This window comes from Chiloscyllium plagiosum, unplaced genomic scaffold (assembly GCF_037043375.1).
Source record: "Chiloscyllium plagiosum isolate Xiang-an unplaced genomic scaffold, Cpla_swu_hap1 HiC_scaffold_9, whole genome shotgun sequence".
Taxonomy (NCBI): domain Eukaryota; kingdom Metazoa; phylum Chordata; class Chondrichthyes; order Orectolobiformes; family Hemiscylliidae; genus Chiloscyllium; species Chiloscyllium plagiosum.
In genome coordinates this window covers 99,142,450-99,156,502 of record NW_028270147.1, presented here as the reverse complement: position 1 = coordinate 99,156,502, position 14,053 = coordinate 99,142,450, and the positions used below count along the sequence as shown (strand labels likewise).

General features: G+C 47.3%; 1 gene segment (V, D, J or C); it reads left to right on the top strand.

Moving 5' to 3' along the window:
* The first annotated feature begins 2,022 nt into the window (after positions 1 to 2,022).
* LOC148149208 (Ig kappa chain V region Mem5-like) overlaps positions 2,023 to 14,053 on the top strand; it is a 217,912-nt gene continuing 205,881 nt past the window's right edge. The window contains 2 exon segments of the V gene segment in view: positions 2,023 to 2,088; positions 2,275 to 2,604. Of these exon segments, the coding sequence occupies positions 2,040 to 2,088; positions 2,275 to 2,604 (379 nt within the window).

The window sequence follows — 14,053 nt, the reverse complement described above, 5'->3', positions numbered from 1 at the left end:
TGTAACTATGTAATTGTCCAGCTCTCATCCCAGTGAAACACTCTGACCTGGAGACTGATCATGGAAAGGGAAGGAGAGGGGTAGGAGAGGGGAAGAGATTGGAACATGTTGTGATTGTCAGGCTGGGTCAGTTGGTCAGAGCCTGTCCTGTCCCTCCAGCTCACACTGATGGCCTGAGGGTCTCCTCTCTCTGCTGGGCCTTCATGGAATGCGCTTTGTGTCCAAACCAGTGCCCAGTGAGAATAGGCCAACAGCACAGAACTGCCCTTCATTTGACAAGAATCTGTCCATCTTCCTGAGAGAGGCCAAAGCCTACTCGATGTGGGAAATGGAACCTTACTCCAGGAGAAGACATGCCTCTGGGGTCAATGGTTAACACCCACTCTTGAGGCAAAGCAGAGGGGGATTCGCCCTGTATTTAAATATTGCCACCTGGCAGACTGTGGAAAAGAGAGAGAAGAGAGTCAGTGAGAGAGATAGAGGGAAAGAGTGTGTGTGAGAGGGTGAGAAATAGAGAATGAGGAGTGTCTGAGACAGTGTGAGATGTATGAAGCGAGCGAGTGAGAGGTAGAGGGAGGTAGAAATGGTGAGGTTGAGGGATAGAGAGAAAGAAATAAGATGATACTGAGAGGGATGGAGAGAGAGAAAGAGAGAAACAGACAGAGAAAGAGAAAGAGAGTGTGAGACTAAGAGTGAAGGGAATCAGAATAGAAGGGTTGAGTTGTGAGTGATTGAGAGAGAGAGAGAGACAAGAGTAGGATTTGAGACGGAGTGCAGGAGAGAGAGAGAGAGGGAGACTGTAGAGACAAAAGAGAGGGAGGAAGAGTAAAAGAGGAAGGAATAGAGAGCGGCAGATCACAATTGGAGGGAGTGAGGGAGAGGGATTGAATGAGGGAAACAGTGAGAGGTGAAGAAATGGAGATTGTGAGACAGAGTGAAGAAGCAAATGAGAGTTAGAGAGAGTGGCTATGAGACAGAGTGGGAGAGATAGAATATGAGAGAAATTAAGAGTGGGAGAGAGATGTAGAGAGAAAGACATGGCAGATGTGAAACAGAGAGACAGTGATAGAGAGAGAGCGAGACACGTTCTGGACACCACATTCTGGGAAGGATGTGATTGTACTAGAGAGGGTACAGAGGAGATTTCCCAGGACGCTGCCTGGCCTAGAGGCTCTGAGCGATGAGGAAAGATTAGAAAGTCTGGGGTTGTTTTCCTTGGAGCAGTGAAGGTTGAGAGGGGACCTGACAGAGGGCTGTAAGATTATGAGATGCAGTGATAGGGTGGGTAGGAAGGCACCTTTTCCATCGTAGAGGGAACAATACCAAGGGGCAGAGATTCAAGGTAACACAGACATAGAAATATAGTCAGAATAGGCCATTCAGCCCTTTGAGTATCTCTGTCATCCAATATGATCATGGATAGCCCTCTGACTTAATGCCATATTCCTACCATCTTCCCATACCCCTTGATGTTGTTAAAATGCAAAAGAATTACCTCTGTCTTTTTCTTGAATATATTCAGTCCTTTGTCCTCAACAGCCTTCTCTGGTAGAGAATTCCACTTGTTAACCATCCTCTAAGTGAAGAAATGTTTCCTCATCTGAATCCAAAACGGTCGACCCAATGTCCCCCTGAAACTGTGGCACCTGATTCCAGACTCCCCAACTTTGGGAAACCTCCTTCCAGCATCACGTCTGTCCAGCTCTGTCAGAATGTTATACATTGCAGTCAGACCTCCTCTCATCCTTCTCAACTCAAGTGAGTTCAGGTTCAGTTGAGGTAGACCCTGAGAGGAGAATCGAGGAATGTTTTTACCCAGAGGGTGGTGGGAGTCTGGAACTCACTGCCTGAAAGGCTGGTTGAGTCACAAACCATCGAGACATTGAAAGTGTGAGGGGCTGACGTGGCTCTCTCTGCCTGATTCCATTTACATACTGAGGAACACCCAGTCAGACTCTCACAGGCTGCAGCTTTATAAAGCAGAGCCCAGTGAAGGGAGAGTTTATCAGGAACTGGGCCCAGGGACAGGGGCACACACCATGATTTCACACATCCAGCTGATCTGGCCCCTGGCATTCTGTGTCACAGGTACAAATCTCTCTCCTTCCACCTTGAATCTTTAGCTGCTCTCCATTTCACTTCAATTCCACTGACTTGTGATTGAAGGGAAAATGCTGAAACCAGAGGAATGCTCAGTGTCTCCAACAATCTCTCATTTCGCAGTCTCTTTCTGTGACAGTTCTGACTTCACTGTGTTTCTCTCTGACCCCTCAGGTATCAGTGGGGACATCATCATGACCCAGTCACCCCCGGTGCTGTCAGTGGGACTGGGCCAGACCACAACCATCACCTGTACGGCCAGTCAAGATATTACAAATGACCTCAGCTGGTACCAGCAGCGAGAAGGACAGAAACCCTCTCTCCTGATCTATGAAGCAACAACTCGAAACACAGGAGTGTCCGAGCGATTCACTGGCAGTGGATATGGGACCAGTTTCACCCTGACAATCAGCAACGTTCAGAATGAGGATGTCGCTGACTATTATTGTAAGCAGCACAACAGGCGGCCTTGCACGTTCGGTAAAGGAACCAAGCTCAGACTGAGTAAGTCAACCTCAATCCTCCATTATTAACCCTTTCAATTTCTAAACACAATTTCTAATACACAAGTACTGAATTGTTGAAGGTGTTAGTGGGGAGCTGCAGTGAATGAAATGGTTGATTGAGGAGCACTGTGTCTAACAGGGTATCCAGCTGTATTTCTTTAATTCCATTGCCCCTTTAAGCAGCAAGATATAAGTCAGTAAGTTTTACTCACCGTGTGGAGGAGCTCTGTCCATTTGCAGCCTGTGGTCCCATTCCTGCAGCATGGAGTGAAATCAGTGAGTAACCTCCTGCCAGTCTCAGTGTGACGGACACGGGCAGAGTTTGATGTGAGCTCTGGCTCCCTGTCCCAGTCTCTGATCTCACTGACCTCAGCAGCTGCAGCAGCAGCAGCAGCAGCAGCACAGTGAGACACCGAGCTCCCACCTCCCCCAGCTTTTACTCTGCTCAATCACACAGTTACAGAATTGTTACAGTGCACAAGGAGGCTATTCTGTCCATCCTGTCTGTACTGGCTCTCTGAATGAGCAATTTATCGAGTGTCATTCTCCTGCCTTCTCCCTGTCACCCTGCACATTGTTCCTTTTCAAATAACAGTCTCATTCCCTTCGGAATGTTTCAATTGAAGCTGCCTCCACCACACTCTCAGGCAGGGCATTCCACACCTTAACCACTCACTGGCTGAAAATTCTTTTCCTCATTTCACTTTTGTTACTTATCCAATTACTTTCAATCTTAATCCTTTCACAAGTGGAATCATTTTCTCCCTATTTACACTGTCCAGGCCCCTCCTGATTTTGAATTTCTAGAACAATTCTCCTCGCCGCCTTCTCCAAAAAATTAGAGGTGCCAGTGTTGGACTGGGGTGGACAAAGTTAAAAATCACACAACACTGGTTATAGTCCAACAGGGGGTTTATTTGGAAGCACTGGCTTTCGGAGCGCCCCTCCTTCATCAGGTGGTTGTCAGCGGTGCTCCAAAAGCTAGTGCTTCCACATTAACCTGTTGGACTATAACCTGGTGTTGTGTGATCTGTAACTTTCTCCAAAGAAGACAGTCCCAAATTTTCCAATCTATCTTCATAACTGATGTTCCTCATCCCTGGAATGATCTTTGGGCATATGTTTGCCATCTCTACAAAACATTCACCTCCTTCCTGCATTATTCACATTATTTATGTCCCACATGATTTTATAAACCTCTATAAGGTCACTCCTCAGCCTCCGGCACTTCAAGGTAAAAGGTCTCAGCTTTTCCAGCCTCTCATGGTCATGGAGTCATACAGCGTGGAAACAGATCTTTTGGTCAAACTTATCCATGCTAACTAGATATCCAAAACTGACCTCATCCCATTTGCCCACATCCCTCTAAACCCTTCCTATCCATGTACCCATCCAAACATCTTTTAAATGCTATAATTGTATCCGTCTCCAGCACTTTCTCCGGCAGCTCAATCCATACACATACCACCCCCTGTGTGACAGGTTACCCCTCAAGTCCCTTTTGGATCTTTTGCCTCTCACCTTAAACCTGTGCCCTCTAGTTTTGGACTCTCCTTCCCAAGGAAAAGACCTGGGATATACATCCTGTCCATGTCCATCATGATTTTATAAACATCTATAAGGCCACCCCTTAGCCTCCGATCCTGCAGAAAATATAACCCGTCTATTGAGCCTCTTCCGACAGCTCAAACCCTCCAGTTCCAGGCGACATCCATGTAAATCTTTTCTGCAGCATTTTAAGTTTAACAGCATCCTTCCTATCACAGGATGATCAGAATTGTTCATGTTATTGCCAAAGTAGGCTCACCAATTTCCTGTACAGCTGCAAATGATGTCCCAACTCTGATACTTAGTGCAGTGACCAATAAAGGCAAGTGTACCCAACACCTTCTTCATCGCCCTGTCTCCCTGTGACTCCACTGTCAAGGAATAATGCACCTGCCACTGCCCCTGCACTTGCCCCTGCCCCTGCCCCTGCCCCTGCCCCTGCACCTGCCCCTGCCCCTGCCCCTGCACTTGCCCCTGCCCCTGCCCCTGCACTTGCCCCTGCCCCTGCACTTGCCCCTGCCCCTGCCCCTGCCCCTGCATCAGCCCCTGCCCCTGCACCTGCCCATATACCTGCCCCTGCCCCTGCCCCTGCATCTGCCCCTGCCCCTGCATCAGCCCCTGCCCCTGCACCTGCCCCTGCACCTGCACCTGCCCCTGCCCCTGCCACTGCCCCTGCGCTTGCCCCTGCCCCTGCACCTGCCCCTGCCCCTGCACCCTGAGGTCTCTTTGTTCAGCAACACTACCATTAGCTGTATAACTCCTGCCCTGGTTTGACTTTCCAAAATGCAAGACCTCACATTTATCTAAATTGAACTCCATTTGCCACACGTTTCGATCAAAGTGGTGCTGGAAAAGCACAGCAGGTCAGGCAACATCCGAGGAGCAGGAAAATCGAAGTTTCGGGCAAAAGCTCTTCATCAGGATTCCTCTAGTTGAACCCTCAGATTCAGCGCAGCCCTCTTGACCTGCAATCTTCTTCCCGACCTCTCCGCCCCCACTCTCTCTCCGGTCTATCACCCTCACCCTCACCTCCTTCCACCAATATATTCCCAGTGCCCCACCCCAAATTTCCCCCCCCCCCCACTTCCCACCTTTTATCTCAGCCCGCTTGGCACACCAGCCTCATTCCTGAAGAAGGGCTTATGCCCGAAATGTCGATTCTCCTGCTCCTCGGATGCTGCCTGGCCTGCTGCGCTTTTCCAGCACCACACTTTTCAACAGAGAATGTTGGTAAAGGGTTGCTTTTCAGACTGGAGATGAGTTATCAGCTGTGTGCCACAAGGATTGGTGCTGGGTCCATGGCTTTTCATCATTTAAATAAATGATTTGGATGTGAATATAGGAATTATGGCGAGTTTGCAACTGGTGGGACAGTGGATAGTGAAGAAGCTTATCTGAGAGTACAGTGGGACCTTGATCATTTGGGGAAATGGGCAGAGGTGTCGCAAATTGACAAAAGTGAGGACTGCAGATGCTGGAAACCAGCGTTCCGGAGAGACCACTCCCTCCACGACTCCCTCGTCAGGTCCACAACCCCCACCAACCCAACCTCCACTCCCGGCACCTTCCCCTGCAACCGCAAGAAGTGCAAAACTTGTGCCTACACATCCCCCCTCACCTCCCTCCAAGGCCCCAATGGATCCTTCCATATCTGTCGCAAATTCACCTGCACCTCCACACACATAACTTACTGTATCCGCTGCACCCAATGTGGTCTCCTCTACATTGGAGAGACAGGCCGCCTACTTGCAGAACATTTCAGGGAACACCTCTGGGACTCCCGCACCAACCGCCCCGTAGCTGAACACTTTAACTCCCCCTCCCACTCCGTCAAGGACATGCAGGTCCTTGGCCTCCTCCATCGCCAGACCCTGGCAACACGATGCCTGGAGGAAGAGTGCCTCATCTTCCGCCTAGGAACCCTCCAACCACAAGGGATTAATGTAGATTTCTCCAGCTTCCTCATTTCCCCTCCGCCCACCTTATCTCAGTCCCAACTCCCGGATTCAGCACCGCCCTCTTGACCTGCATTCTTCTTCCTGACCTCTCCGCCCCCACCCCCTCTCTGGCCTATCATCCTCACCCTCACCTCCTTTCACCTATCGTATTCCCAGCACCCCTCCCCCAAATTCCCCCCCTCCCTACCTTTTATCTCAGCCCGCTTGGCACACCAGCTTCATTCCTGAAGAAGGGCTTATGCCCGAAACGTCGATTCTCCTGCTCCTCGGATGCTGCCTGGCCTGTTGCGCTTTTCCAGCATCACACATTTCAACTCTGGTCTCCAGCATCTGCAGCCCTCACTTTCTCCAACATTCTCTGTCTCCTATCTTCAAGCCAATGTTTTACCCAAATGGCTAGCCCCCCTGGATCCCATGTGGTCTAACCTTACTAACCAGTCTGTCATGTGGAACCTTGTCAAACGCTTTGCTGAGGTCCATAAAGATAGTGTTTACTGTTCTGCCTACATCAATCTTCTCTTCAAACAACCTCAATCACGTTAGTGAGACATGATTACCATGCACAAAACTGCATTGATTGTCCAAATGCATGTAAATCCTGTCCCTCAGAATTCACTCCAATAACTTACCCAGCAATGTCATCAGGCTCACTAGTTTATAGTTTCCTGGCTTTTCCTTTCAGCCTTTCTTAAATAATGGCTAACATTAGCCAACCTCTCTGGTTCTCCAGCACCTCACTCATGGATGTCGATCAGAAACATACCTCAGCAAGGGGTCCAGCAATCTCTTTCCTAGCTTTCCACAATGTCCTGGGATACATCTGATCAGGTCCTGGAGATTTATCTACTGTCTTGCACTTTAAGGAATCCTCTTCCATAATGTGGACTTGTGTCGAGACATTGCTATTTACTTCCCAAGTTCCCAAACTCACAAGTCTTTATCCATGATAAATACTGACCCGGAATATTCATTTAGGATCTGAACCATTTCCTGTGGATCCACCCAGAGGTATATTGTTCATCTTCATGGGATCCTAATCTCTCTCTAGTTACTGTTCTGCCCTTTTCTTATTTACCATAATTCTACCACGTTTGCCCTCGAGTGAGTTTAGGAATTGTTTGCCCTCCCTCAAATATACCTTGACTATCCATGGTCCACATCCTCTACTATTCTCTTCAGGGCTTTCCTGACAACCTTTGACCCTACTTTAGTCAGATCCAATACATCCATATGCCATGGAAGCTGGCATTTTCCCCAGTGAGTATGTTTGACCCTGAAAATGCCTTTGTTCTTTTCCACTGTCGCCCTAAACCTTGTGATACAATGATCACTCTTCCCTAAATGTCCTCTGACTGACACTTGATCCACTTGGGCCTCCTCACTCCCAAGATCCAGATCTAGCAGAGCCTCCTTTCTCATTGGACTGGAAACTTGTGGCTGGAGAAAATTCACCTGAACACACTCTCACAACTCTGGCCCCTCTCTGCCCGTTACACTGCTACTACCCCAGTCTATATTCAGAAATTAAAGACACCCATTCCACCCTAATTATAATGACTCTATTATATTTGCAGGTTTCTATAAATTCCTTGCAAATGTATTCCTCCACATCCTTGCCACTGGGTGGTGACTTATTGACTGCACTGAGGATTCTGTGGTCCTTGATGTCCCTCTCTGATATTCCATCCTGGCTCCCACAGCCCTGCCAAGTTAGTTTAAACCTCTCCAACAGCACTAGTAAATCACCTCAAAGGAACTCAGTCCCAGCTCTGTTCAGGAGCAACACCGTCTGGTCTGTCCAGGTCCCATCTCCCCAAGACCCAGTCCCAATGTCCCAAGAATCCAAAGCCCCCCCCACTCCTGGACCCTCTTTCCAGCTCCACATTCACCTGTGTTATCATCCTGTTCCTCTTCTCACTTTCATGGGGCACTGCGAGTAATGTGACGATTTCTATTTTTGTGCTCCTGAAGTTAATTCCCTCATGAGCTCCCGAAATTCCGACTGCAAGACTACATCCCTTTTCTTCCTCTGTCACTGGGACCGATGTTGACCACGACTGCTGCCTGTTGCCCCTCTCCCCTCAGGGTGCTCTGCAGCTGCTCAGTGACATCCTTGACCCTGGCACCAGGGAGACAACACACCATCCTGGATTCCCATCTGCAGCTGCAGAAACACCTATCGATGAACTCACTCTCAAATCTCCTCTCACTATCACGCTTCCAGTCTTCCTTGTGCCCCCCTGTACAGCTGAATCCCCCCTTGGTTCCATGGACTTAGTTCTGGCTGCAATTCCCAGATGAACCACCATTCTTGTCAGGATTCTGACCTGAACCCTGGTCGGAGAGTGGCATTCATTAAGGGGATACCTGTATTAGCTGCCTGGTCCTTTTGGACTGTCTGCTGCTCCCCCATTCCCTCTGTCCCTGCATACTCTGAAGCTGCGGAGTAACCATAGAGTCATAGAGTCTTAGTGATGTACAGCACGGAAACAGACTCTTCGGTCCAACCTGTCCATGCCGATCAGATATCCCAACCCAATCTAGACCCACCTGCCAGCACACGGCCCATATCCCTCCAAGCCCTTCCTATTCGTATACCCATCCAAATGCTTCTAAAATGTTGTAATTGTATCAGCCTCCACCACTTCCACTGGCGGCTCATTCCATACACGTACCACCCTCTGCGTGAAAAGGTTGCCCTGTAGGTCTCTTTTATATCTTTCCCCTCTCACCCTAAACCTATGCCCTCTAGTTCTGGACTCCCCAACCCCAGGGAAAAGACTTTGCCTATTTACCCTACTCATGCTCCTCATACTTTTGTAAACCTCTATAAGGTCACTCCTCAGCCTCCGATGCTCCGGGGTAAACAGCCCCAGCCTGTTCAGCCTCTCCCTGTAGCTCAAATTCTCTAAACTTGGCAATATCCTTGTAAATATTTTCTGATACCTTTCAAGTTTCACATCTTTCCAATAGGAAGGAAACCAGCACTGCACGCAATATTCCAACAGTGGCCGCACCAATGTACTGCATAGCTGCAACATGACCTCCCAACCCCTGTACTGAATACTCTGACCAGTAAATGAAAGCATACCAAACGCCTTCTTCACTATCCTATCTACCTGCGACTCCACTTTCAAGGAACTATGAACCTGCACTCCAAGGTCTCTTTGTTTGGCAACACTCCCGAAGACCTTACCATTAAGTGTATAAGTCCTGCTAAGATTTACTTTCCCAAAATGCAGCACCTCATATTTATCTGAATTAAACTCCATCTGCCACTTCTCAGCCCATTGGCCCATCTGGTCAAGATGCTGTTGTAATCTGAGGTAACCCTCTTTGCTGTCCACTACACCTCCAATTTTGATGTCTTCTGCAAACTTACTAACTGTACCTCTTATGCTCGCATCCAAATCATTTATGTAAATGACAAAAAGTAGAGGACCCAGCACCGATCCTTGTGACACTCCACTGGTCACAGGCCTCCAGACTGGAAAACAATCCTCCACCACCATCCTCTGTCTTCTACCTTTGAGCCAGTTCTGTATCCAAATGGTTAGTTCCCTCTGTACTCCGTGAGATCTAATCTTGCTAATCAGTCTCTCATGAGGAACCTTATCGAACGCCTTACTGGAGTCCAGACAGATCACATCTACCGCTCTGCCCTCATCAATCCTCTTTGTTACTTCCTCAAAAAAATCAATCAAGTTTTTGAGACATGATTTCCCACACACAAAGCCATGTTTACTATCCCTAATCAGTCCTTGCCTTTCCAAATACATGTGCATCCTGTCCCTCAGGATTCCCTCCAACAACTTGCCTACCACCGACGTCAGGTTCACTGGTCTATAGTTCCCTGGCTTGTCCTTACCACCCTTCTTAAACAGTGGCACCTCGTTAGCCAACCTCCAGTCTTCCGGCACCTCACCTGTGACTATCGATGATACAAATATCTGAGCAAGAGGCCCAGCAATCACTTCTCTACTTCCCACAGAGCCCGAGGGTACACCTGATCAGGTCCTGGGGATTTATCCACTTTTATGCGTTCCAAGGCATCCAGCACTTCCTCCTCTGTAATATGGACATTCTGCAAGATGTCACCATTTATTTCCCTACAGTCTATATCTTTCATATCCTTTTCCACAGTAAATACTGATGCAAAATACTCATTTAGTATCTTCCCCATTTTCTGTGGCTCCACAGAAAGGCCGCCTGTCTGATCTTTGAGGGGACCTATTCTCTCCCTAGTTACCCTTTTGTCCTTAATGTATTTGTAAAAACCCTTTGGATTCTCCTTTATTCTATTTGCCAAAGCTATCTCATGACCCCTTTTTGCACTCCTGATTTACCTCTTAAGTATACTCCTACTTCCTTTATACTCTTATAAGGATTCACTCAATCTATCCTGTCTATACCTTACATAAGCTTCCTCCTTTTTCTGAACCAAACCCTCAATTTCTTCAATCATCCAGCATTCCCTATACCTCCCAGCCTTTCCTTTCACCCTGACAGGAATATACTTTCTCTGGATTCTCGTTATCTAATTTCTGAAGACTTCCCATTTTCCAGCTGTACCTTTATCTGCAAACATCTGCCCCCAATCAACTTCCGAAAGTTCTTGCCTAATACCGCAAAAAATTGGCCTTTCTCCAATTTAGAACTTAAACTTTTAGATCTGGTCGATCCTTTTCCATCACTATTTTAAATCTAATAGAATTATAGTCGCTGGCCCCAAAGTGCTCCCCCACTGACACCTCAGTCACCTGCCCTGCCTTATTTCCCAAGAGTAAGTCAAGTTTTGCACCTTCTCTAGTAGGTACATCCACATACTGAATCATAAAATTGTCTTGTACACACTTAACAAATTCATCTCCATCTAAACCCTTTCCACTATGACAGTCCCAGTCTATGTTTGGAAAGTTAAAATCCCCGACCATAACCACCCTACTTTTCTTACAGATAGCTGAGTTCTCCTTCCAAGTTTGTTTCTCAATTATAGGGGGTCTATAATACAATCCCAATAAGGTGATCATCCCTTTCTTATTTCTCAGTTCCACCCAAATAACTTCCCTGGATATATTTCCGGGAATATCCTCCCTCAGCACAGCTGTAATGCTATCCCTAAATCAAAAACGCCACTCCCCCTCCTCTCTTGTCTCCCTTTATTTCCTTCCTGTAGCATTTGTATCCTGGAACATTCAGCTGCCAGTCCTGCCCATCCCTGAGCCATGTTTCTGTAATTGCTATGATATCCCAATCTCGTGTTCCTAACCATGCCCTGAGTTTATCTGGCTTCCCTGTTAGGCCCCTTGCATTGAAATTAATGCAGTTTAATTTATTAGCCCTACCTTGTCCCTGCCTGCCCTGACTGTTTGACTCGCTTCTGTTCTCAACTGTACCAGTCCCAGATTGATCTCTTTCCTCACTATCTTCCTGGGTCCCACGCTCCCCCCCACCACCCTCCACCCGCACCCACCCCCACCACCACCACCTTACTAGTTTAAATCCTCCCGAGCAGCTCTAGCAAATCTCCCTGCCAATATATTAATCCCCTTCCAATTTCGGTGCAATCCGTCCCTCTTGTCCTGGCCACTTCTACCCCAAAAGAGATTCCAATCATACAAAAATGTGAATCCTTCCCCCATACACCAGCTCCTCAGCCATACATTCATCTGCTCTATCCTCCTATTCCTGCCCTCACTAGCTCGTAGCATCGGGAGTAATCCAGATATTATTACTTTCGAGGACCTGCTTTTTAAATTTCTGCCCAACTCTGTAATCTCCCTTCAGAATCTCAACTTTTTCCCTTCCTATGTCATTGGTTCCAATGTGGACAATGACCTCTTGCTGGCCCCTCTCCCCCGTGAGAACATTCCGCACCGTCTTTGAGACATCCTTGATCATGGCACCAGGGAAACAACACACCATTCTGCTTTTTCGCTGCTTGTCACAGAAACGTCTGTCTGTACCTCGAACTAGAGAATCCACAAACACAATTGATCTCTTGGAACCCGACGTACTCCTCATTGCATTAGAGCCAGTCTCAATACCAGAAACTTGGCTGTTCGTGCTATGTTCCCCTAAGAATCCATCACCCCCTACATTTTCCAAAACAGCATATATATTTTAAATGGGTATATCCACAAAGGACTCCTGCACTAGCTGCCTACCTCTCTTACCTTTTCTGGAGTTAACCCATCTATGTGACTGAATCTGAGACTTCCCCCCCCCCCCCTTCCTATAACTGCCATCCATCACATACTGTTGCAGTTGCAAATTCCTCATTGCTTCCAATTGTCTCTCCAACCGATCCATTTGATCTGATAAGATTCGCAGCCAGCAGCATTTATGGCAGGTATAATCCGCAGTAACCCTTAAACTCTTTAAACTCCCACATCTGACAAGTACATATCACTCTATTAAAGGCCATTTTTTTTCTCCTTCACAAACTACAGACCCAGAAAATAACAATGTCTTATTCCTCTACAAACCCTGCCCCAGGTTAAATTAATAGTTATGGCTTATATTTTAAGTTTAATCAAGAGACATATCTCCAGAAACATATAATCAAGGAAGAAGCGACTCTACTCACTACTGCAGATTCTCTGTAGGCTACACTTAAAACAACAATTAACTTATCTGATTCTGTGCTGTGAACTTCTCCCAACAGATCCCCCAAGATCAGTTGTGAATTTCACTGTTGGATAATTTTCCCAGATGCACCCCGATGTCCAGCGATACATGAATTCAAAGAGCAAAGGCAGTAACTGTGCAGGCTCTCTCTCTCTCTCTCTCTCTGTCTCCTGCAATGACCTCACCATGTGCTTACTTTGTCTGTTCTTCTGCCTTTTAAAACAGCTGTTGTTTTGACTTTTTTTTCCAAAGCTCCAAAACAATGCAACAGCATACAAAACAGTAATTGCTGATCCTGCAATTCGAGGAAATCAGCTCCAGCAGCTAAAATACCTCAAAAAAGGAGAAGCTGTTTCAGCCAGAAATTTTTCCCGTCCTCCTTGGATTACCCAGAATCTTTCTTAACATCTAGAAACGTGCTCTCCACAGAGCTCTCAGCCTCACGGACACTCCGCACTGATACCAGCTGCTGCTCAAGCTCCGAAACCCGGAGCTCCAACTGCTGTCACTGACCACACTTCCTACTCTCATGGTATTCCAGGAACTGCAAAGTATCCTGAAATTCCCATATAGATGCACATTCTCTCCACTCTTTGGTGATCTCTTGGCAACATTCTGATGACAAACAGCTACAGCAGGGCTCACAGTCCAGTGGGTTCAGTGTTCCAGGTTTTTGGGGAAACTCTCCAGACGACTTTAAGAAATAGGAGCAGAAATCAGCCATTCAGCCCATTGAATCTGCTCTGCCATTTGATCTTGGCAGATATGCTTCTCACTCCCATTCTCCTGCCTACTCCTCAGGAACGTTCAATCCGCTTAACAATCATGAACCTATCTATCTCTGTCTTAAATACACTCAGTGACATGGCCTCCACTGCCCTCTGTAACAATGAGTTCCACAGATTCACCATCCTCTGGCTGAAGAAATTCCTCCTTATCTCAGCTCGAAAGGGTCGGCCCTTCATTCTGAGGCTGTGCCTTGGTTACTTAGACTCTCCTGTTTGCGGAAACATCTTCTCTGCATACACTCTTTCCAGGCTGATCGGTATTCTGTAAATTTCAATAAGATCCCTCCTCATCATTCGATACTCCATCGAATACAGACCCAGAGTCCTCAACCACGCCTCATCTGACAAGTCCTTCATCCCCAGGATCATTCTTGTAAACCCCTCCAATGACAGCACATCGCTTCTTAGAATATGGGTCCCAAATCTGTTCATGATATTCCAAAAGTGGTCTGACCAGAGCATTACACAGCCTCAGCACTACATCTCTGCTCTTATATTCTAGCCCGATTGAAATGAATGCTAT